Source organism: Sciurus carolinensis, chromosome 7 (assembly GCF_902686445.1).
Source record: "Sciurus carolinensis chromosome 7, mSciCar1.2, whole genome shotgun sequence".
Taxonomy (NCBI): domain Eukaryota; kingdom Metazoa; phylum Chordata; class Mammalia; order Rodentia; family Sciuridae; genus Sciurus; species Sciurus carolinensis.
Window position 1 is genome coordinate 112,354,117 of NC_062219.1, and position 19,700 is coordinate 112,373,816.

At 45.3% G+C, this 19,700-nt stretch overlaps 3 protein-coding genes across 5 annotated transcripts in view; 2 read left to right on the plus strand and 1 right to left on the minus strand.

The window, feature by feature from the left end:
• Xpo5 (exportin 5) overlaps positions 1–10,752 on the plus strand; it is a 45,352-nt gene extending 34,600 nt beyond the window's left edge. Inside the window, 12 exon segments of the mRNA XM_047558392.1 lie at positions 591–691; positions 2,607–2,703; positions 3,445–3,581; positions 4,357–4,454; positions 5,246–5,292; positions 5,700–5,797; positions 6,465–6,527; positions 7,410–7,492; positions 7,794–7,901; positions 8,038–8,175; positions 8,344–8,508; positions 8,681–10,752. Coding sequence (XP_047414348.1) covers positions 591–691; positions 2,607–2,703; positions 3,445–3,581; positions 4,357–4,454; positions 5,246–5,292; positions 5,700–5,797; positions 6,465–6,527; positions 7,410–7,492; positions 7,794–7,901; positions 8,038–8,175; positions 8,344–8,508; positions 8,681–8,818 — 1,273 coding nt within the window. The 3' untranslated portion in view covers positions 8,819–10,752.
• A 467-nt stretch (positions 10,753–11,219) lies between these two features.
• On the minus strand, positions 11,220–15,363 carry Polr1c (RNA polymerase I and III subunit C). Of its 2 annotated transcripts, XM_047559326.1 has the most exons (9): positions 14,928–15,360; positions 14,759–14,830; positions 13,233–13,340; positions 12,877–13,009; positions 12,497–12,616; positions 12,247–12,399; positions 11,929–12,078; positions 11,695–11,811; positions 11,220–11,536 (listed from the first exon to the last, which is right to left on the minus strand). In XM_047559326.1, exons 1-9 carry the CDS (start codon positions 15,105–15,107, stop codon positions 11,418–11,420), a joined length of 1,152 nt encoding a protein of 383 aa, XP_047415282.1. In that variant the 5' UTR covers positions 15,108–15,360; the 3' UTR covers positions 11,220–11,417. The 2 variants fall into 2 exon arrangements, with proteins under 2 accessions (XP_047415282.1, XP_047415283.1); XM_047559327.1 differs by lacking the exon at positions 12,247–12,399 and having other exon boundaries at positions 14,928–15,363.
• Yipf3 (Yip1 domain family member 3) lies at positions 15,124–19,700 on the plus strand. 2 transcript variants are annotated; one of them, XM_047559328.1, is made up of 9 exons: positions 15,124–15,379; positions 16,018–16,215; positions 16,610–16,716; positions 18,177–18,222; positions 18,350–18,442; positions 18,592–18,723; positions 18,922–19,035; positions 19,231–19,354; positions 19,476–19,700. In XM_047559328.1, the coding sequence occupies exons 1-9, from the start codon at positions 15,299–15,301 to the stop codon at positions 19,622–19,624; spliced, it is 1,044 nt and encodes a 347-aa protein (XP_047415284.1). In that variant the 5' UTR covers positions 15,124–15,298; the 3' UTR covers positions 19,625–19,700. The 2 variants fall into 2 exon arrangements, with proteins under 2 accessions (XP_047415284.1, XP_047415285.1); XM_047559329.1 differs by having other exon boundaries at positions 16,067–16,215.

Sequence of the window (19,700 nt, forward strand, 5' to 3'; positions counted from 1 at the left end):
TTCAGTGGGGCCATTGTCATGAGCAAGAGGGAGTACTATGGATAGCAGTGAATCTGATCCATAGTTCTTGGTCCTAAGACAAAGCCTGTAATTGCTCGGGTAAGTTATTTTGGTGGAAACAGACTTGTGTGTTGGAATTGTGTTCCTCAGAAGGCTGAAACAACTGTTACCAGGTTCATGTTGTAATGGACACAGAGCATTGAGAAATGGGACATATTACCACCGGCGGTATCCTGCTTATGAACCTTATAGCATCACTAAAATTTCATCTCATATCACTGCTAGTCAGAAAACTCCTGAAAGTGCCCGAGCATCATCTTGGATTTAAAAGAACTTGGCTTTCAAGTTTCAGGCTCTAATATTGTCCTGCTGTCTCAGGTTTTGGTTCTTGTGTTAATGTCTTAGGTGATGTATACTGTATATCTGCAGTTTATAACTTCAAATCTGTACCCTTCTCCATGGGACACTCAAATGTTTCTCCCTTCTTTTTTTCCCCATGGGGAAATGTCTCTGGGGGATCTACAAGGTGAACCCCACTTTTCTTCTGCAACAGACTAAGAAATATTCACATTGCACCCTGTTTCTTTCAGAACCCACAATACTTTGTATGCACCAGAAATGCTAGCCAAAATGGCAGAGCCTTTCACTAAGGCTCTGGATATGCTTGAAGCGGAGAAGTCTGCTATCTTAGGTAAGAAATCTAACCCTTTCCCCTGCCAGTTCACCTTGTCTGTAATGGGCTCCTAAAGCAGCTTCAGTATATCTTATGCATCACTATCTGGCACGACCTTGACCACTATTATTTGTTCAGAAATGCATTTGTGGACTTCCTGCAGGCTGTACAAGAACAAGTATATTCCCCTCATTTTAGCATACAGAGATCTTCACAGGCAAGCTTTTTTACCTCCATTAACACCTTCAATTTAACTAGCAGGTAATTGAGGGTTTTACAGCCATTATATTATAAATACCATGGTTCTTAACCCAAAAGATGTTAGTATGTTCCTGACTTTCATATGTCTATATATGTACATACATGTGTATATATGTGTGTGTGATAAAAAAAAATTTTCTTTCTTTTTTTGGTACCCAAGGGCACTTAACCACTAAGACACATCCCCATCCCTTTTTGTTGTATTTTATTTAGAGACAGGATCTCACTGAGTTGCTTAGGGCCTCGCTAAGTTGCTGAGGCTGACTTTGAACTCAAGATCCTCCTGCCTCAGCTTCCTGAGCCACTGGGTTTACAGGTGTGCACAACCTCACCCAGCTATAATCAAAATTATTACTTCAGTTCATTTTCCCCATCACTACATTAGCTACACAGTTATAATTACACAGTGATATTTGCTGTGAAGGAAAGCAGCAGGGCTGTGAGAGAGTGTTTATTGGGAGACCTAACCCAGTCTTCAGGGGATCAGAAGTTGCTTCCCAGTGGTCTTGAAAGATGAGTTGGAGTTAACCTGGATGGCTCAAGAGGAGATTCTGGACCTCTGGACAGACAATGCAGGTGCAAGATCCTGAGGCAGGCAGGAAAGAGCTTGGTATTCCCAGGAAGTAGAGGTGGATAACTCATAGCTGGAACACAGATCAAAACTGGGAATGTGGTTAGAATTAGAGCTAGAGGTACCTTGAACCTTGTCTGAACCTTGAACCTATCACTGAAGCTGGGTCACCATCACAGCCCTTACAGTCTCTCTCTGTCCCAGCCATAACCTCTCCTTGGATCTGTCTGGCTGTGGTCAGGTACTCAATGAATATTCCTCAGCTGTGAAGTTAACCTAAGAAAGGTTGTTACTTTGTTTTTCCAGAGCTCATGTTTCTCTGCCTTGGCCAAATGGTCCTGGATTTTTTTCCCTCAGTTTCACCACACTTAAGGTCTATTCTGCAGGCACTAGTTAAAATAAAACTTTCAAGACATGTATTGCCATTAATACAAAATAAACTTTTGCTTCACACACCTTCCCCCTACCCCCAGTGCACGCGCACGCGCGCGTGCACACACACACATACACACACACGCATGCACTATTGAAGCCAGGTACTCCTGCTATAAAAATCCAACCAGATATACTAGAGTGGACAAATACTGAATGAAGCCCTTCTGGTAACTTCTGACTATGACTTGAAATATAAAACTACTTCTTACACTTTAAGTTGTTAAACTGAGGTAAATGGATTTCATTTTTTTCTGCTATTTTTTGGGGCTTTCACATAAGATTTTGCTTAAAAAAGGAATTCCCCAACTTGGGGTGAACAGTCATCCCCAGTGTTTTACAGAGATTCTTTTGTGGTGTCACTGTGTGTTTTGGTATCAGTCCCATCTGGAAAAAACCAAGGTCCAGTCTGAAGTCCTGTGCACTTAAATAGCATCCACCTTTTCCTACCAGGAGAGTTTAATCACCTACCCTACTCCATTGTTAAGTTCACAACTTAATAGTAATGAGTCTACTTTTGACCTTGGCTACCAACATCTGTTCTTTTAGTGGATGCTGGGTCTGCTATTGAGGTACCTATTAACACCTTCAACTACTTGCTGTAGGGTGTTGGCTATTTAAGACTCCTGGCAGTGGAGCAGCATATTCCTGGCCCATCTTTCTCTGTAGGATTACCTCAGCCTCTCTTGGAACTCAATGACTATCCTGTCTATAAAACAGTCTTGGAAAGAATGCAGCGTTTCTTCAGCACCCTCTATGAAAACTGGTAAGAAATCAATGCTGCCTCTCCCTTGTTCTCTTCCTAAAACATTTATTTTATAGGAATGGCCTTGGGTTAGACTTTTGATTTAGTATTCTAGAGTACAGGTAAGGTAAGGCAAGAATTTGAAGGCTAAGTAATGATTCTAGTATTGAACAAAAATGAACAGCCTGTTTTTCCTGTACATGGGCCTCATGGTCCTAGCCATGAGTTGATATTTAATGCCTAACTTATCTATGCTTCTAACTTATTTTATGCTTCATAAAATGATACCCAAGTAGTAGAGTGATGGGGTTGCATGTGCTCAGATCCCTCACTGTGCACATCTACTTCCCACAGGATTTTGTCTTCGGGTCCTGATTATGGGATGGAATTCTCATGCACACCACACCTAGGACTTTGTCCTCAGTTAACCACTTGTCGAATCCACAAGCACTTGAGTCCCTCCATTGTTAAGTCCACAACTTAATAGTAATGAGTCTACTTTTGACCTTGGCTACCAACATCTGTTCTTTTAGTGGATGCTGGGTCTGCAATTGAGGTACTTCCTTACAAGGATGAGGGGGTCGTTATTTTCACTCTTGATAAGTGTCAGTCCGTATCTTCAAAATCAAAATTCTCTTAAGTAGTAAATACAATTGCTTTTCTAGCAAAAATTTTACTGTATTAAAAATGAAATTCTTGGTGCAGTCAGTACTGGCAATAACAGATCCTGGATTTGTCATTGCCAATGATTTTGCCTTACAGTTTCCATATCCTAGGGAAGGCTGGCCCTTCCATGCAGCAAGACTTCTACACCGTGGAGGACCTTGCTACCCAGCTCCTTGGCTCAGCCTTCGTCAACTTGAACAATATTCCTGACTACCGACTCAGACCCATGCTTCATATCCTTTCAAAAGTCCCTAGATAACCCAACAGGTCAGAAAATTGGAGACAGGAACCAGAGCAAAGAACAGCTGCAAAGAAGAGATGTGATTATCTAAGTGTATCATAATCTCATTAAAGACAGGAAGATTGAAGTAAATAGCAAGAAAAATATGAAGGCTGTCCAAGGGGGTCTTAAAAGTTCTCTGAGTCTTATGAGTTTTTCCTTGGGGATAAATCTTTACCTTCTCACTTCCTGTCAGGTGCTTCCTTTTATTTTTTTTAAGACCAGGTCTCACTATGTTGCCCAAGTTGTCCTTGAACTCCTGGGCTCAAGCAAGCCTCCCAAGTAGCTGGGATTACAGTTGTGTACCACCACACCCAGCCCATTCCTTTTTTAATGTTGTTATAGTCTCCCTAAAGTTACAAGAATGATGCAGGTTTATTACAAGGATGTCCTTACTTTTTTTTTTTTTTCCTCCCTTTTGGTTATCCTATCCCAGTTGGGACAGAAAGAACAGTTAAACTAAAAATGTAATGAAATTGAGTATCAGTGCAGCTTAGGAGATCACGAAGGTATTTTTCCTTTTGTTTCCCTGCACTGCTGGTGATCAAACTCAAGGCCTCATGGTGCTAGGCAAGTGCTTACCACTAAGCTACACTCAAGCCCAAGACTTTCCCCTATTAACAAAGGATGTTCTTGGCATCTAGTATGTACCTTAGGGGTGCAACCCACTGCCTAGCAGGTAAGGGGTTTGTGCTCATGTGCCAAAACTTCTTAACCTGTTTCAGCACGGGTGTTTGTGAAGCCTCTGGTGCTCTTCTGTGCCCCAGAGCACTACGAAGCCCTGGTATCTCCCATCCTTGGACCTCTTTTCACCTACCTCCACATGGTAAGAGATAGGTCAGGAAAAGAGGACAAAGAGTACTCCTGAATGTGTGGCCACTCCTGTGTGTTGCCAGTTAGGAGTTCCTAAAAATGGCCCCTACCCCTGTCAGGCTGCACAGAGTTCCCACCACAGTGGACTATTGTTGCTGTAATGGATTGAGCAGCCATGAAAGAAGTAAACTGACTCAGTTGCCCATGATGAAGATTCTGCTTCTAACCCTCCTGTTAACTGAGGAGAGGTGGTTAGGAAAATGCTTCCCCTGGGTCTGTGTCTCCTACTCTGGAATTCAGCAGGAGGGCCAGCTGGATAGAGAACATTTGTCCAGAAGCCCAGGAATCCTAAATATATTGTTAATCTTTTCTAAATAAAGGTGTTTGATAGGCCTTCCTCATCATGGACAGAAGAGAGGTTACAAAAATCTCTTTAACCTTGTGGGGGTTCTACCATAGCTTTATCACTGATACATGGAATCATCCTTGCCTAAATGTAATTAAGAATACTTTATAGTGAGGCACAGTGGTACAAACCTATAATCCCAGTAACTTGAGAGGCAGAGGCAGGAGGATCACAGGTTTGAGGCTAGCCTCAGCAACGTGTGAGACCCTGTCTCAAAATAAAATATAAAGACTAGGGGTGCAACTCAGTGGCAAAGCACCCCTGGGTTCCATCCCTAGTTAAAAAAAAAGAAAAAGAGAGAGAGAGAGAGAGAGAGAGAAAGAAAAAATAGAATTTAGATTTTATGTGTTCCAGGACCCTTCCCAGCCTTAGCACTTACATCCTTTGTGTTTTCCCAGAGGCTTTCCCAGAAATGGCAAGTCATCAACCAGAGGAGCCTACTGTGGTAAGGAATACCCATACTCCTTAAGAGGTGAACTAGCAGTTAGGTTTGGGTGGTGAAGCAAAAAAGGGAAAGGAATTCTATTGACCCAGGGCTAGAACAGCAGTGGGTTATAGTCATTCCCAGCCTAGATGGTAGACATTTGGTTTGGATAGGTTGAGACCAAGCCTTTACTTTAGCCACTTAGGATTTTGATCATCCTATACCCTCTGTCTAATTGGACAGAGTCACAAGTAATAGTAATAATGTCCCTCAGTGTATCATTGGTGTCCATTCCTAACATCTACATAGATCACAGACCCAACAGAATTCAGAAGAAAGTGGGCACAGAGGGCCTGGAGAGAATCACTGCTTGCTTTGTCCTTCCCTCTTTACAATCTCATGGAACTTGGCTCTCTGCTTTTCGGCAGTGGAGAAGATGAAACTGTGGAGGAAAACCCAGAGTCTCAAGAAATGCTGGAGGAACAACTGGTGAGGATGTTAACCCGAGAAGTCATGGACCTAATCAGTAAGTGGCATGTGGGAACCAGGGGTAGTAGAGGAGAATTTTCCTGGATAAAGAATTCCTCACTCAACCACCCCCATGAAGGCTAGGTTGATGGCAAAGATTCAGGTTTGCAGCAGTACTGACAGGTTGGTAAGAAATGATTAACTAGATAGAAGCTAGTTAGTCCTTAAGTCAACCTTAGAATGATTTCCAAATTGTGAATTGAATAATACCAAAATACAAAGAAGTGATCTAAAATAGGAGGAATTTAGATTAATGTTAGGAATAACTTTCTAACTTTATCAAAATGAAAAATTTAAAAATTCTTGGACATGGAGGTCATTAATTTTATTTTCCATTTTTTTGGAAATGTTGAAGGAAACAGTAGTTGATCATTTGATTTATTGGTGATCCAAAGTTTTAACCAGGGGTGTATTATCAGTCATCTCTTCTTATCACTTACTCTCATAGGAATTTGAAGAGGGACCAGAACACATTCTGGTTAGATTCATTAGAATGCCTCTATTTCTCATGGTAAATCTGATTTTTGTGCCTTGGACAGTACCCTACTTCCTCCCCTCTTCACCTGGCCAGAGACAGTTTGGGACCAGTTGGCCTGAGGTGACTGTTGTCCAGTGGTAAGATATAACCCTCCCTTCACCCATTAACCCCTGCTTTCTTGCTTTAGCGGTTTGCTGTGTATCAAAGAAAGGTGCTGACCACAATACTGCTCCCCCTGCAGATGGAGATGGTAAGTGAGCCTATTGCCTGACCTCAGAGGTCTGCTCTTAGGCTCCTAAGTATTATTCTTTGGAACCAGCTCAGCTCCTGTAGAAACTGTTTCCCTAGTAAGTTGGTGAGATGTAATCATCTAGCTGTATCTGTGCCATCCTTTGTGTTGTATTTTTTCCAGCAAAATCCAACTGCAGAGGCTTTGCACTTGTTGTTTCCTGCCAAAAGTTATTTTCTTCCAGCTGTGTACATGGCCTCTTTTCTGCTTCATTCAGGTCTTTGCTCAGGTGTTACCTCTTCCAGGTCTTCTGTGACCAAATTATTAAAAATAGCAAACCCAGCCAATCTTTTTTTTATGGCATTTCTCACTATCTACCTTTATGTTTTGTTATGTATTAATTTATTACCTGTCTCACTGATGAGAATGTAAATTCCTCTTAGAAAGGGACTCTATTCTATTCCTTTTATATCCCCAGCAACTAAATCAGTGCCTGTCACTGTGGGCACTTACATGTTTGTTCAACAACAAAGATTTTCAGCATCTGCAGCCTCAGTTACTACCCAGCCGTTCCCTAGTTTCCCACATGCACAGCTAGATGCATCTACAGATCTGCCCATGGGCATGGGCTTTTATGTCCTTTCTTTTTTTTTTTTTTTTTTTTTTTTGGGGGGGGGGTGCTGGGGATCGAACCCAGGGCCTTGTGCTTGCAAGGCAAGCACTCTACCAACTGAGCTATCTCCCCAGCCCCTTTTATGTCCTTTCATCAGGGTGAGGGTGACCTAATACTAAGCATCAGCCATTCCAGTACACTCAATTTTGCTTTGCTCTTTGGGCTTCTGTCAGAACAGGATAATTCTGTGTTCTGAAAGGACAGAGCTTAACATTCTGCTCTGCTTACAGATGAGGAGATGATGGCCACAGAGGTAACCCCTTCAGCTATGGCGGAGCTTACAGACCTGGGAAAATGTCTGATGAAGCATGAGGTGGGTGGAGGGGGAAGGTGATGCCTTTTCTCCTTGCCCAGCTAGGGAGCCAGCTGCACCCTGGGCTAAAGTTCTCAGAAAAATACACACTGCTGCAGATCCCTGTGTTTAGCCTCCCCCAGGCCTGAGGTTTTGTCTGTCTTACACTGTTTTCTCTTACATATTATTGTTTTCTTTTTGACTGCCTGATATGCAAAAGTAAAACTCAGTAGTAGAACTTTGTTATTTTCCAGGTTCGATTTATAAAAAGTCTAAGAAACTGTGCTTACTTTCCTATAGTAATCCTTCCTTTCCTGTTCAGGATGTTTGCACAGCACTGTTAATTACAGCCTTCAATTCCCTATCTTGGAAGGATACTCTCTCTTGCCAGAGGACAACCACGCAGCTCTGCTGGCCTCTCCTCAAACAAGTATGTTTATTCACTCCTTCTCCCTGACTGTCATAGAAGGTGTGGGTCAAACGGACTGACTCATCAGTTGGAATAAGTGGGGAGCTGGGGCCTTCAGAGAGGCTCCCTGTGGCCCTGAGCACAGCTGTCTCCTCAGGTGCTGTCAGGGACACTGCTCGCAGATGCCGTCACGTGGCTTTTCACCAGTGTGCTGAAAGGTTTACAGACACATGGGCAGCATGACGGGTGCATGGCTTCCCTGGTCCACCTGGCATTCCAGATATATGAGGCACTGGTGAGTGGTGAGAGCACAGGGGCCGGGTGTCTATGGCTTTTTCGCTCAGCCTGTTTCCAGGATCCTGGGCCTTATCCTAAAAGTAGGCATCTGCCAGGTTGCTAGTGTTGCCACTGTGGGGTGGCAGGGTCCAAAACTACATCAAGTAAGTTTATCCCCACTTACCAGCGCCCCAGGTACCTGGAGATTAGAGCTGTGATGGAGCAAATTCCAGAAATACAGAAGGACTCTCTGGACCAGTTTGACTGCAAACTTTTGAACCCTTCCCTGCAGAAGGTGGCTGACAAGCGACGGAAGGACCAATTCAAACGCCTCATTGCTGGTTGCATCGGGGTAGGTTATGCACCTCCATCAGTATTCCCAACCTTACAAGGTTGCTTGTGGTCTTCTTAGATCACATGTGCAGGTAACCATAATTCAACTATAGTCATTAAGCACTATGGTGGGATGATCTCTAACCCATATCCAGGGCCAGCATTAGTCCTTTCTCATTTATTTTCTACAGAAACCCTTGGGAGAGCAATTCCGAAAAGAAGTTCACATTAAGAATCTTCCCTCGCTTTTCAAAAAAACAAAGCCAATGCTGGAGACAGAGGTGCTGGACAATGAGGGGGGCAGCCTGGCCACCATCTTTGAACCATGAATCAAGCTTTTGGGCATCCTTCCTCAGCCTTTATTGTCATCTCTTCTTCCCCTTCATAGCTAATCTCTAGGCCCCTCTTGCACTGCCACCTCACTTTCCACCATGATCAGCCTGGAGACAGATCCAGGTCTGGAGCTGGAGAAGAGAGTGGGCCCTGTGCAGGGCCACAAGTAATTCTACTTATCAAGAAAGGGAGTCAGGGCTTGCATCATTCTGTCAAGATGTCCCAGGTAGTCTCCATCCTACTTGGAGTTTTAGCTTTTTCAAGAAAAGCTAGAGCAGAGCAGCCCTTCTTCCCCAAGCCCTCCCACCCCCATGCAGCATAGCCAAGCAGAATGGGAACTAGGGGTGCTGTGCCTAGGCGGGCTCGCAAGGGCTCAGCCCTCAACCACTTGTGCCGGAGAGCTTCTCCTGGACCACTGCGTCCCAAAGCCCCTTGCTACTGGGATAGCAGGGACCCTTCCCCATACCCAGTAGCATGTCCGGTTTAGGTGCTAAGTGCTGAACTGAATTTGACCAGTTCGCTCATCTTTGTTTTGAGCAAGAATCTGGTCACTTGATGGTACAGGTTACTACTAAAGTCTGGGCACAATATCAAGTGTAGTATCTCCAGGAACCAGGGCTGGGTAGGGTTTAGTGCTAACATCCCCCTTAAGCTCACATATCTTGCCCTTTCATGAATGACCCTCAAGGGTTTCCCCAGCCCTGAGGGTCTGCTCAGGCATGAGAGCCACGGTACCCTATTCAGTGTCACATGACACATTGTCATCCAAGGATAATCCAGATCAATAGGCTTACATCTGTGACAAGCAGCTAGCAAAGCCACTGGTTTTCTAGGACTAGCTGGGTCCCAGGTGCCTTTAAAAAGTCTCATGGTCTTTCAGGTCCCTTGTTGCTTTTCTCAAGGGCCATTTCCAAAAGAAAAATATCATAGGCAAGATGGTGCGTGCCTGTAATCCCAGCAACTCGGGAGTCTGAGGCAGGAGGATCACAAGTTTGAGGCCAACCTCAGCAATTTAGCAAGACTCTTAGCAACTTAGAGAGACCCTGTCTTAAAATTGGACTTAAAAAGGACTGGGAATGTAGCTCAATGGTAAAGCACCCCAGGTTCAATCCCCAGTACCAAAAAAAAAATACATACATGCCTTTCCATCACAACCTGTACTGAATCCATCCTAGAAGTCACTGGAAGGCCCTGGAAGCAGAGGGAAATGTGGATGTGAGATCTGCCCCTGAAGTTACTATCATAAGGTAGGCTTGATCCATACAGAAGCCAGAGCGTGTGCTCTGCACAGGACAGGCCTGCCATCCAACCAGTCCATGAACGAGGGTTTCAGTGAGAGAAGCAGAGTGGACAGAAGCTGCAGCTTTTAGCTGGTGCAGGCCACAGGTTGGGAAGAAGCAAATCTGGTGAAATGGAACCTAAAAGTGTTAAATTGCTGTCTCTGTTGCACAAGTCTGCTTCCTCTTTCTGCAAGGTGCTTGGGGCTTCTATTGATTGTGAAGGTGATCTCAATATCTCCCTCCAAACTTGATCGCTGCCTACTCTATCTCGTTGGGGTTGTGGAGGGTACAGTTGTATTTATTATGTTGTAATATTTTTAACATTCTGTGACTTCATGCTAGAAATTTTCTATTGTTTATAGAACCTTTTGTAGAAACGTTAACTCTAAAGCACATCTGCATGTCAGTAAAAATCTCAATTTCATACAGAAAGGGCCCTATCTGCCTTTTTCAAACCAGTCTTGAAACCAGTAACATATTCCAGGGTTAACATCTTCATGATCATCCTGCTATGGGAGACAGACAGGAAGAACTGCAACTGATGAGCCTATTGTTAAGCTTTATGAAATAGTATGCCAGTTAGAAAACGGACTTTTTCAAGACCACCTCCATCCACTAGGCACCATTCATTCCCTTTCTTGTGTGATCACTGAGCCTGACCTGACCCCCCCCCCCCTTTTTTTTTTTGGTAGATCAACATGTTTTTTGGTTGCACTACTATGGACAACCCTTTTTTCTATCAGGAACTTCCCTGGGAATCCAGGAGATAGGTAAATTTGTATATTCACTTTGCTTTCTTCTGTATATAGGGTTTGGCTGTGCCCCTAGAAAGCACCTCAATTTGGCCTGTCTCAGTAAGTTTTTAGAAGGACTTGGCCTCAAGGGCGGGGGATGTAACTCAGTGGAAAGTCTCTGCTTAGTACACTCGAAGGCCTGGGGTTCAATCCCCAGTAGTACCAAAAAAAAAAACAAAAAAACAAAAAAAAACTTGGCCTTACCTTGCACTGACATTGGCAGTGTATCCAATATTCTTAATTGCTAAATGCCAAACCTGTTCTGAGATGAGGCTCCATATCTTCTTAGACTAGAAGTCAAGAAGTAGTCAAAAGGATTTTTGTTTGGACATGAAGTTTATTTACATCAAAAGCCTTACAAAGGCATAAAAGTCTCATTCTGTAGCACATTTAACAAAATGTATTGATTGAAAATAAAGCTGGAATTAGACCTCCAGTCACAATGAGTATAGAAGTCCTACTGGGGCAGGTCAGAATCCAGGAGCATCCAAGTCCATACATCCCAGTATCTGGTGCAACTCTCAGTCCATCTGAACTGCATCTAGTTCATCCAGGAACCGCCGGCACTTCCCCATCAATACTTTGATAGCTTCACTCACCAGCACATCTGGTGGCAACACTCCAGTTGACTCTACAGAAACTGGGAACCAAAGAGAAACTACTTCAGCACAGGCAGGGCTTTTCTTTAGGAAGCTCTTATAAGAAATTATTCCTAAATTCCACAAGGAATTCCAAAGGGAAGCTGCAGTGCCAAAGAATGCCCACATGCGTACACCCACCCTACCAGTTCTTACTCACAGATGTAATGATCACGAACACGAGCAAGCCGTACAACCTTCTTTAGCTTTTCATTCCGGAAGATTTCCCTGCTGAAGGTATCTAGCCGGGGATTGGCAACTCTGGCCACCTTTTTACCTAAGGAAAACAAACCATGTCATACTTCATCTACTAGGGTCCAAAGCTTTTCTTTTTATCACTGTCAAAGAAAACAGATTTTAGGTCCTGATCTGAACAGCATCCCAAATACCATACCTTGTACTTCCTGTACTTCAATAACACCAGGTGAAAAGCACTGGCTCAGTTCCTCAGCTGCCTCCCCTTCCACAGGTTCAAGGAGGGTGATGTCTGGCAGAAGCCTGTAACTAGCTGTTGCCACTGGTGAAAATTTGGCATGATCTTTTCCTGGAAGGAAAAGGAGAATCAGTCTTGAGAAACTTTTCTTTAATCTCCTAAACCACTGACAAGACAAGCCCATTGACTTTCTGCCTGTCAGCAGCATATCAGCTCGGTTCCTGAGCCACACTTTCTACTGCGGTAATCAAACCCAGGGTAGGTCCACAGTGTTCTCACCGATGCCCTTGACACAGTGCATTAGCAGATCAATCTCCTGGCCAGGTCGCAGCTGAGCAATGAGGATATCATCATGCACTGGGCGGATAGTGCCCTCTGGGAAGACATCAGCCTGGTTCCCCAGGGGGACCCATGTCATATGCCTGGTGTACACTGGAGAAAACGTAACATCAGAAGAACCCAGCCCCTGAAACCCGAATGCAACTGCTGGTGAGTTACTAGGGTCCTCTTCCTTACCCTAATAACTCACCTTTGTGGTTCACATAGAGTTCATTGGGATCAGAGGAATCTTTAGCAGCCTGGGGGTTCCGGGTACACCTGACTTGCAGCCGAAATTGAAGAGTGTCTATCTCTGTGCCTTCTTCATCTCCTGCACAAATGGAGGAGGCAGCTGTTTTTACTAGTGAACAGCTAGTAAAGCTGAAGGCTTTACATACATTCCTCACATAATCCTCTTGACAAACTGGAAGGCAAGGGCAAGTGTCCTCACAGTTGAAAACTGATGTTACCCAAAGATGAGCATCTTGCCCAAGGTCATACAGTAGTCAGTCTAGAATCTGAACCTAGGCAGTCTAATTCTAGATTATTCAAGAGAGCCAGTTCCAAAACTTCATTTTCTCAAACCCTCACCTTGGTTCCGATATTCAAAAAGACGAGGATCGGCATGAATGGGAATAAGTCCCAGGCGGTGTGCAAGGATCTCATCCTGAACAATGGATGTGTTGTTGTATACCAGGACTTTTTCCACAGCCATTGTTGGTACCTGCTCAAGGAAACAATCACCAATCTGCAGTAGACAACTTCCCACTTCCTGAGATAGAGACCCCTTCCTAGAAGAATGCTTAATGGAACATTTACAAAGGAGAAGAAAAGCTCAGCACAATTCCAGAGGAAATAAATGGGAGGGTCAGCCTGAGAATTCTATAAGTGAGGTAATAATACAGTTCCCCATGCAACCCCAGCTTTGCCACCATGCCTGCCAATACCTCAGCTAACAGGATTCTTCGAAAAGCATTGGCAATGGCTGCATCAATTCCCACCATGTCGAATTCCAGTGAGTTTTCGTCCATGTGTACCACATCCACACGAAAATTCTAGAGGAAAAATGTTAAAAGTGAAGCCTGCTTATTTATACTCCTGTCTCCCCCTGGATACATCCCTCCATGTATTAATATCCTCTCATCCAAATACCTCCCTCTGCCCAATGACTCTCATTAGATGTTCACTGTCCCCCAATCCTTTAGTTTCTTGAAAAGTCGTCTTGGTTTTTGTCCTCCATTAAGTGAAAACCCTATGCAATATCACTTCCAAACCATCCACGGATAACCTAAAAAACAAAACTTCCATACTGCATAGTCCAGTTGATTCTATGCAATCCTTTCCTTGACTGCTGCTGTTGCACTTGACATTAAAAAAAAAAAAAAAAAATTTTTTTTTCAATTTCTGTTCCCTCAGATTCTGAACCCCAATACTGTTCTCTTCATTCCCTGTTATTCCTTCTGAATTCACCATCTTCCACCCATTAAATGTTATTTTTTTCCCAGATTCTTTCTCTCAGGTGACCCCCAATCACATGATTTTCAGCAGCCACTTAGGACAAGTTCACAAATTTCTCTCACTTCTGATCTCATTTCAAACAATCTACTGACCTGCTTGGCTTCTCCACATGCAGGAAAATGAAGGCATCATTTCCTGTTCCCCAAACCATTTCAATAAATGATACCACCATCCATCAAAGCAATTCTCCAAGCCAGAAGGTCATTTAATCAAAGCAATCATAAATTAACTTGCCATGCCCCCTGTGTTCTATTTCCACCATCAGTCTTAAGTTCATGCCTTTAATCTCAGCTCACCTATACAATCTAGCAGATCTACTCTACTCGCTGGGTATGATCCTCTTCAAATTCAATCTCTGTACAGCCATCAAAGGTTGCAAATCTGATCATACCTGAAGAACTCTTCAAAAGCTCCCCATTACCTACAGTGACTAAGACGCATTCCAATCTTGCCAGCACACTTTCTAGTAATAATGACCAATTGGGAACGTTGTCAGGGAACATATCACCCAAGTTTTTGTAAGTTAGCTCCGGTTCTTGGTCCCTCCACACCCTTTACTGTTCTCATCTTTTACTCATTCAAGGCTCAATTCAGATGTCACCTCGTTCATGAAATCTTAACCTACCTCTGACCTCTTTCCCAAACTAAATTAAGCGCCTCTGCATGACGCTGCCACCCCATCCCCACCGTCCTTATCGCTATCAAACGCATTTACCACACTACACTGGAATTATTTGAGCGCACTATTTCCCAACAAGACAAAACATCGTCTTGCTCGTAAGACAGATTAGAAATGTGTCTGACTTGGCCTGTACACGGAGGGCCTGTCACATTGCTCAGTTAATGTTTTATGAACAGAGCGATCCCCAGGAACAGCTTCTGAATCACGCGCTGCCTCAGATCACACGTTCCAGCAGCCCTCATACCCATTCCAGACACCTTAGGCCCAACTAACCTTCTCGAACCGGTCCTGATCCCAGGCATCATCATACCCCGCATAGTTACCGGGAAAGTCAGTGGTATGAACCTAGAGCAAAAAAAAAAAATCTGTTCCCATTTCGATCCCCACCCTATCCCTGTTCCGTTCTCATTCCTACTCCTTAGCTCAAGGCCACTAGACTTACATTGCGAACCCCGAACTCCCCTAGAACCACGCGACCCCGCATCTCCTCTACAGCTTGAGCAGCCGCCATCTTGAACCTCCACGAGACTTTCAAACGCGCGTGCGTTCTAGTCGTAGTCCTCGGTCTCTGTGGCAACCCTCCGCCTCCTGAAGCATTAAATATCGCGAGACGTTGCTCCATCTCCGTCCACGTCCCCAGCTTCCGGAAATTAGTTTGGGCCAAACATCCGGGTTTCTCTTTTCTGCATTCCGGCTGACACTACCTTTCCTTCTCTTCTGTAGTCGTCCCGCTCGCTCGAGCACACGTCTCTCCTACTCTTCCTACGCGCGCGGGGCTAGCGCGGGCTTCAGCGACGGGAGCCCTCGAGGGACATGGCAACTACAGCGGCGCCGGTCGGCGGCGCCCGAAACGGAGCTGGCCCAGAATGGGGAGGGTTCGAAGAAAACATTCAGGTAATGTCCTCGTAGCTTCTGCTGCCAGCAGCCCCAGGGCCGGCGGCCGTCCTGAAGTGTTGGGATTCTCCCTCGGACCCTGGAAGTCTGCTCCATTTGCTTACCTTTTCTTTCCTTTGGGTCTTCTGCATACGAAAGTCAGTAGTAATAGTGCTGACCTGAAAGGGCCAGACCGGTATACTACAGTCGGAGGGCCTTGGGTCTCTGGTCCCAGGCTTGAGGGAAAAGTGCTCTAGCTGCTCTAGCTTAGGGACCAGTTAGGAGGTAGGTCGATCAGGCTCAGGAATGGCGGGGGACGGAGTTCACGGGCACTTGCTAAAAACAATGTGCATAATTGTGTTGGGGACTTGGGTAAAACAAAAGAAATGTCACTTTTACAGTCCTTTGAGGCTTTTATTTTAGGGAAGGTAGGAGAAAGACAAGAAAATAAGTAGTAGGTTTCCTCGGGCTAGAAGAGTGCCAAAAACTGGCAACCGATAGTTATAAGAGCAAATTAGGGGGAAGAGGGTGGCATGATCTGTAGTGATTCCAAACCATGTCTCCGAGTGGAAGAACAAAGCCCCAAACCCTGGAATGAGCAGAGAACTTAACGAGTGGAACAGAAAGATTCTGCACTCTAGGAGCCATTGTCTTCACAGGGTGGGGGCTCAGCTGTGATTGACATGGAGAACATGGATGATACCTCAGGCTCCAGCTTCGAGGATATGGGTGAGCTGCATCAGCGCCTGCGTGAAGAAGAAGTTGATGCGGATGCAGCTGCTGTGGAAGAAGACGATGGAGAGTTCTTGGGCATGAAGGGCTTTAAGGGACAGCTGAGCAGGCAGGTGGCTGATCAGGTAAGAAAGATTTAATCCCTGGCAGGTGGAAAAGTATACCTAGGCATATCCCATGTTCTCAAGTTGATGTTGGTGATATTCACTCCAGGTTGTCCAGTTAGAATGATGTAGAAATCCAACAGAAAGACTGGGTGCAGTGGCACTTGCCTGTGATCCCCCTGGAGGCTGAGGCAGGAGGGTTACAAGTTTGAGGCCTAGCCCCAGCAATTTAGTGAGATCCTGTCTTGAAATAAGAGACTGGGGATGTAGCTCAATAGTAAAGCCTCCCTGGGATCAGTTCTCAGTACTACTACTACTAATAATAATAATAATAGGAAGAAGAAACCCATCAGAAAATAGGTAACAGGGTCTAGAGTCACAAGTTTCATAATATCCATCCCCCATCTCCCTTCAGATGTGGCAGGCAGGGAAGAGACAAGCCTCCAGGGCCTTCAGCTTATATGCCAACATTGACATCTTGAGACCCTACTTTGATGTGGAGCCTGCCCAGGTGCGAAGCAGGTGAGGATTCTTTTCCTGACAGAAGCTTCCCTCTAACACCTAGTCCTTCATTAAAACTACAGCCAGATGCCAAGTCCCATACTCTGGTGGGCTCCCCCACTTCATCACTTCATGACCTCATCACTGAACATAACTTGGCGATACCACTTTGCCTTGCTCCTTTTTTTTTCCATCTAGCACACTACTCATCCCTCAAAACCTAGCTCATCCAGCACTTCCTTTGTTCTGCATTCCTCAACCTACTCCCAGTTTGTTCTCACCTGGTGCTTCTATGGATCTCTGTACTTGCCTCTGACAGATGGTACTTTAGTACTGTAATACATTCTCATTCCTGTGTCTTTCTCCCTAAAGACTGTCAGCTCTTCAAAAGCTGGCTCTGTCTTTATCTTCTTCCTGGCACCAGAAAGCTTTAAAACAGAATAATCAGGGCTTAGTTGTTAAATGACTTCTCAACAACTGAATTTAATCTTGGCTTGGTTCTTTGATAATCCTTTAATTTGACCATTGCCCACTAAATACCCAGGAACACTCAGCAAGTATTTATTCAAGCTTTTGTTCTGGGCCAGGCCCATTCTGGTGGTGTCTAATTTAGTGGTGAAGACAGATGCTGTGGAACACAGTTAAGATAAAATATCTCTGTACCATGTCGAGGCACATAGGTGGGATATCTAAGCCTGAGTAGGCTGGTGGGTGGGACAGGGCAAGTTTCCCATAGAAAGTAATATCTGACTGGGTGCAGTGATTCACACTGATTACACTTGATTCACATGTGTAATCCTACCAGCTCGGGAGGCTAAGGCAGGAGGATTGAGAGTTCAAAGCCAACCTCAGCAACTTAGCAAGGCCCTAAGCAACTCAGTGAGACTCTGTTTAAATAAAATACATAAAAGGGCAGGAGATGTGGTTCAGTGATTAAGTGCCCTGAGTTCAATCCCCAGTACCAAAAAAAAAAAGTAATATCTAACTAAAAATCCAAGATTTTATAAGGAGCCAGGTATTTAATTCTGTGTGGAATTTTTGTATCACCTCAAATACATTTTTCAAGAAAATGCTCAGCATTGCAAGGCCAGATATTAAGTAGGAAGAGGTAGGAGGCACATTGTTTTTTTCAGTAGTAATACCATTCCTTCTAAACCCTTCCCAGGACTTCATCATCATAGCCTTGAATTCTGGGTACTCCACTGAGGTTTGCCTGTCTTTTGAAGGATCAAGTAGGTAAATGGTCAGGCCCTCTTCCAAGACCCAGTCCAACTTGCTTTCATAGAGGGTTGTCCTTTAGGGTCAAGGAAATGATTTCTTCATTACCTGTCTTCACTACTTTTTTCTCCCCCTGTCATCCAGCATGTCCTTTGGACCAGGCCCCATTCCTTGGAGTTAGAGAGATGAAGGTTCAGGCCTTGTCCTCCAGAACTTCACAGCCTAGTGCTGTCTCTGCTTTCATCTCTCCTCTCCTCTCCCAGGCTCCTGGAGTCCATGATCCCTATCAAGATGGTCAACTTCCCCCAGGTGAATAGAGGGTAGCATGTCTGGAGAACCAGGGGAGGTACCAGGGCAGAGGGTGGGACCATCAAGTCAAGGCATAAAGAAAAGAGGCATTGTATGCACCAAACTGAATGAGTTGCTATTTTGACAGAAAATCGCTGGTGAGCTTTATGGACCTCTCATGCTGGTGTTCACACTGGTTGCCATCCTCCTCCATGGGATGAAGACATCTGACACCATTATCGTAAGCTGGACAGAGGACTTTGGGAGAAGGGTGGCTGAAGGAGGTTGAAAGCTGCCCAAGGACACAATGGTGGAGTAAGGCAAAAGCAGGCTCTGGGTAAGGCCAAGATCAGAGGCCTCCCAGGACTAAGTAGAACCTTCACCCTACAGCGGGAGGGCACCCTGATGGGCACAGCCATTGGCACCTGCTTTGGCTACTGGCTGGGTGTCTCGTCCTTCATTTACTTCCTGGCCTACCTGTGCAACGCCCAGATCACCATGCTTCAGATGTTGGCACTGCTGGTAAGGAGCCAAGCATGGTAGTGGGCAAGGGTAATTTTTTAAAAAGTGGTCAGGCTTTGGTATGCATGTGTCTTGGGGGTCCCTGGACCTGGAATGAGAGGAGCAGGCCAGTGGACCATTTATTTCCCAGAGTCCCCTTGAGGAGCTAGAAGCCAGCCCAGACTGAGTGATTTTCCTCTTCACCACCCTTCTTCCCAGGGCTATGGTCTCTTTGGGCACTGCATTGTCCTGTTCATCACCTATAACATCCACCTCCATGCCCTCTTCTACCTCTTCTGGCTGCTGGTGGGTGGGCTGTCCACCCTGCGCATGGTAAGCTGAGCAAGAGGTTTCCATGGGTGGGTTGTCCTACCAGGGAGTTGGGGAAGACAGCCTGAGCTGTGCACTCCACAGAGGGCTCTAAATGGAAAAGAAGGACCTACAAACCATCCTGCACTGGGTGCAGGTCTCTTCCCCCATCCCTCACTTTGAAACCATGCCCTCTGAGCTGTATTCCTGTGACCCTAGGTGGCAGTGTTGGTATCACGGACTGTGGGCCCCACCCAGCGACTGCTCCTCTGTGGCACCTTGGCTGCCCTGCATATGCTCTTCCTGCTTTATCTGCATTTTGCCTACCACAAGGTGGTAGAGGGTAAGTGGCAGGAGGACCTACAAGAGGGAGAGGGGCAGAATGGTGGCCTCAGGTCAGGAGCTGGATGAAGCAGCCTGTGGGCTGGACCCAGCAGCTCTCACCTTTCCTCTTCCTTCTTCAGGGATCCTAGACACACTGGAGGGCCCTAACATCCCACCTATGCAGAGAGTCCCCAGAGATGTTCCTGCTGGGATCCCTGCTGCCAGACTTCCCACCACCGTGCTCAATGCCACAGCCAAAGCTGTTGCAGTGACCCTGCAGTCACACTGACCCCACCTGAAATCCTTGGCCAGCCCTGTCTCCCCCAGCTGTGGAGCAGAGGAAGATTAAAGGACAGTACTGGTGA

Bases quoted from the DNA above. Each gene is read 5' to 3' on its own strand.
- Yipf3 (XM_047559328.1), top strand. From the start codon at position 15,299: ATGGCAACTACAGCGGCGCCGGTCGGCGGCGCCCGAAACGGAGCTGGC. The intron at 18,724-18,921 runs GTAAGGAGCCAA...CCTTCTTCCCAG, and splicing joins TTCAGATGTTGGCACTGCTG to GGCTATGGTCTCTTTGGGCA. The intron at 19,355-19,475 runs GTAAGTGGCAGG...TTCCTTCTTCAG, and splicing joins CTACCACAAGGTGGTAGAGG to GGATCCTAGACACACTGGAG.
- Polr1c (XM_047559326.1), bottom strand. From the start codon at position 15,107: ATGGAGCAACGTCTCGCGATATTTAATGCTTCAGGAGGCGGAGGGTTG. The intron at 14,831-14,927 runs GTAAGTCTAGTG...TTTTTGCTCTAG, and splicing joins GGGAGTTCGGGGTTCGCAAT to GTTCATACCACTGACTTTCC. The intron at 13,010-13,232 runs GTATTGGCAGGC...TTCCTTGAGCAG, and splicing joins GAAGAATCCTGTTAGCTGAG to GTACCAACAATGGCTGTGGA.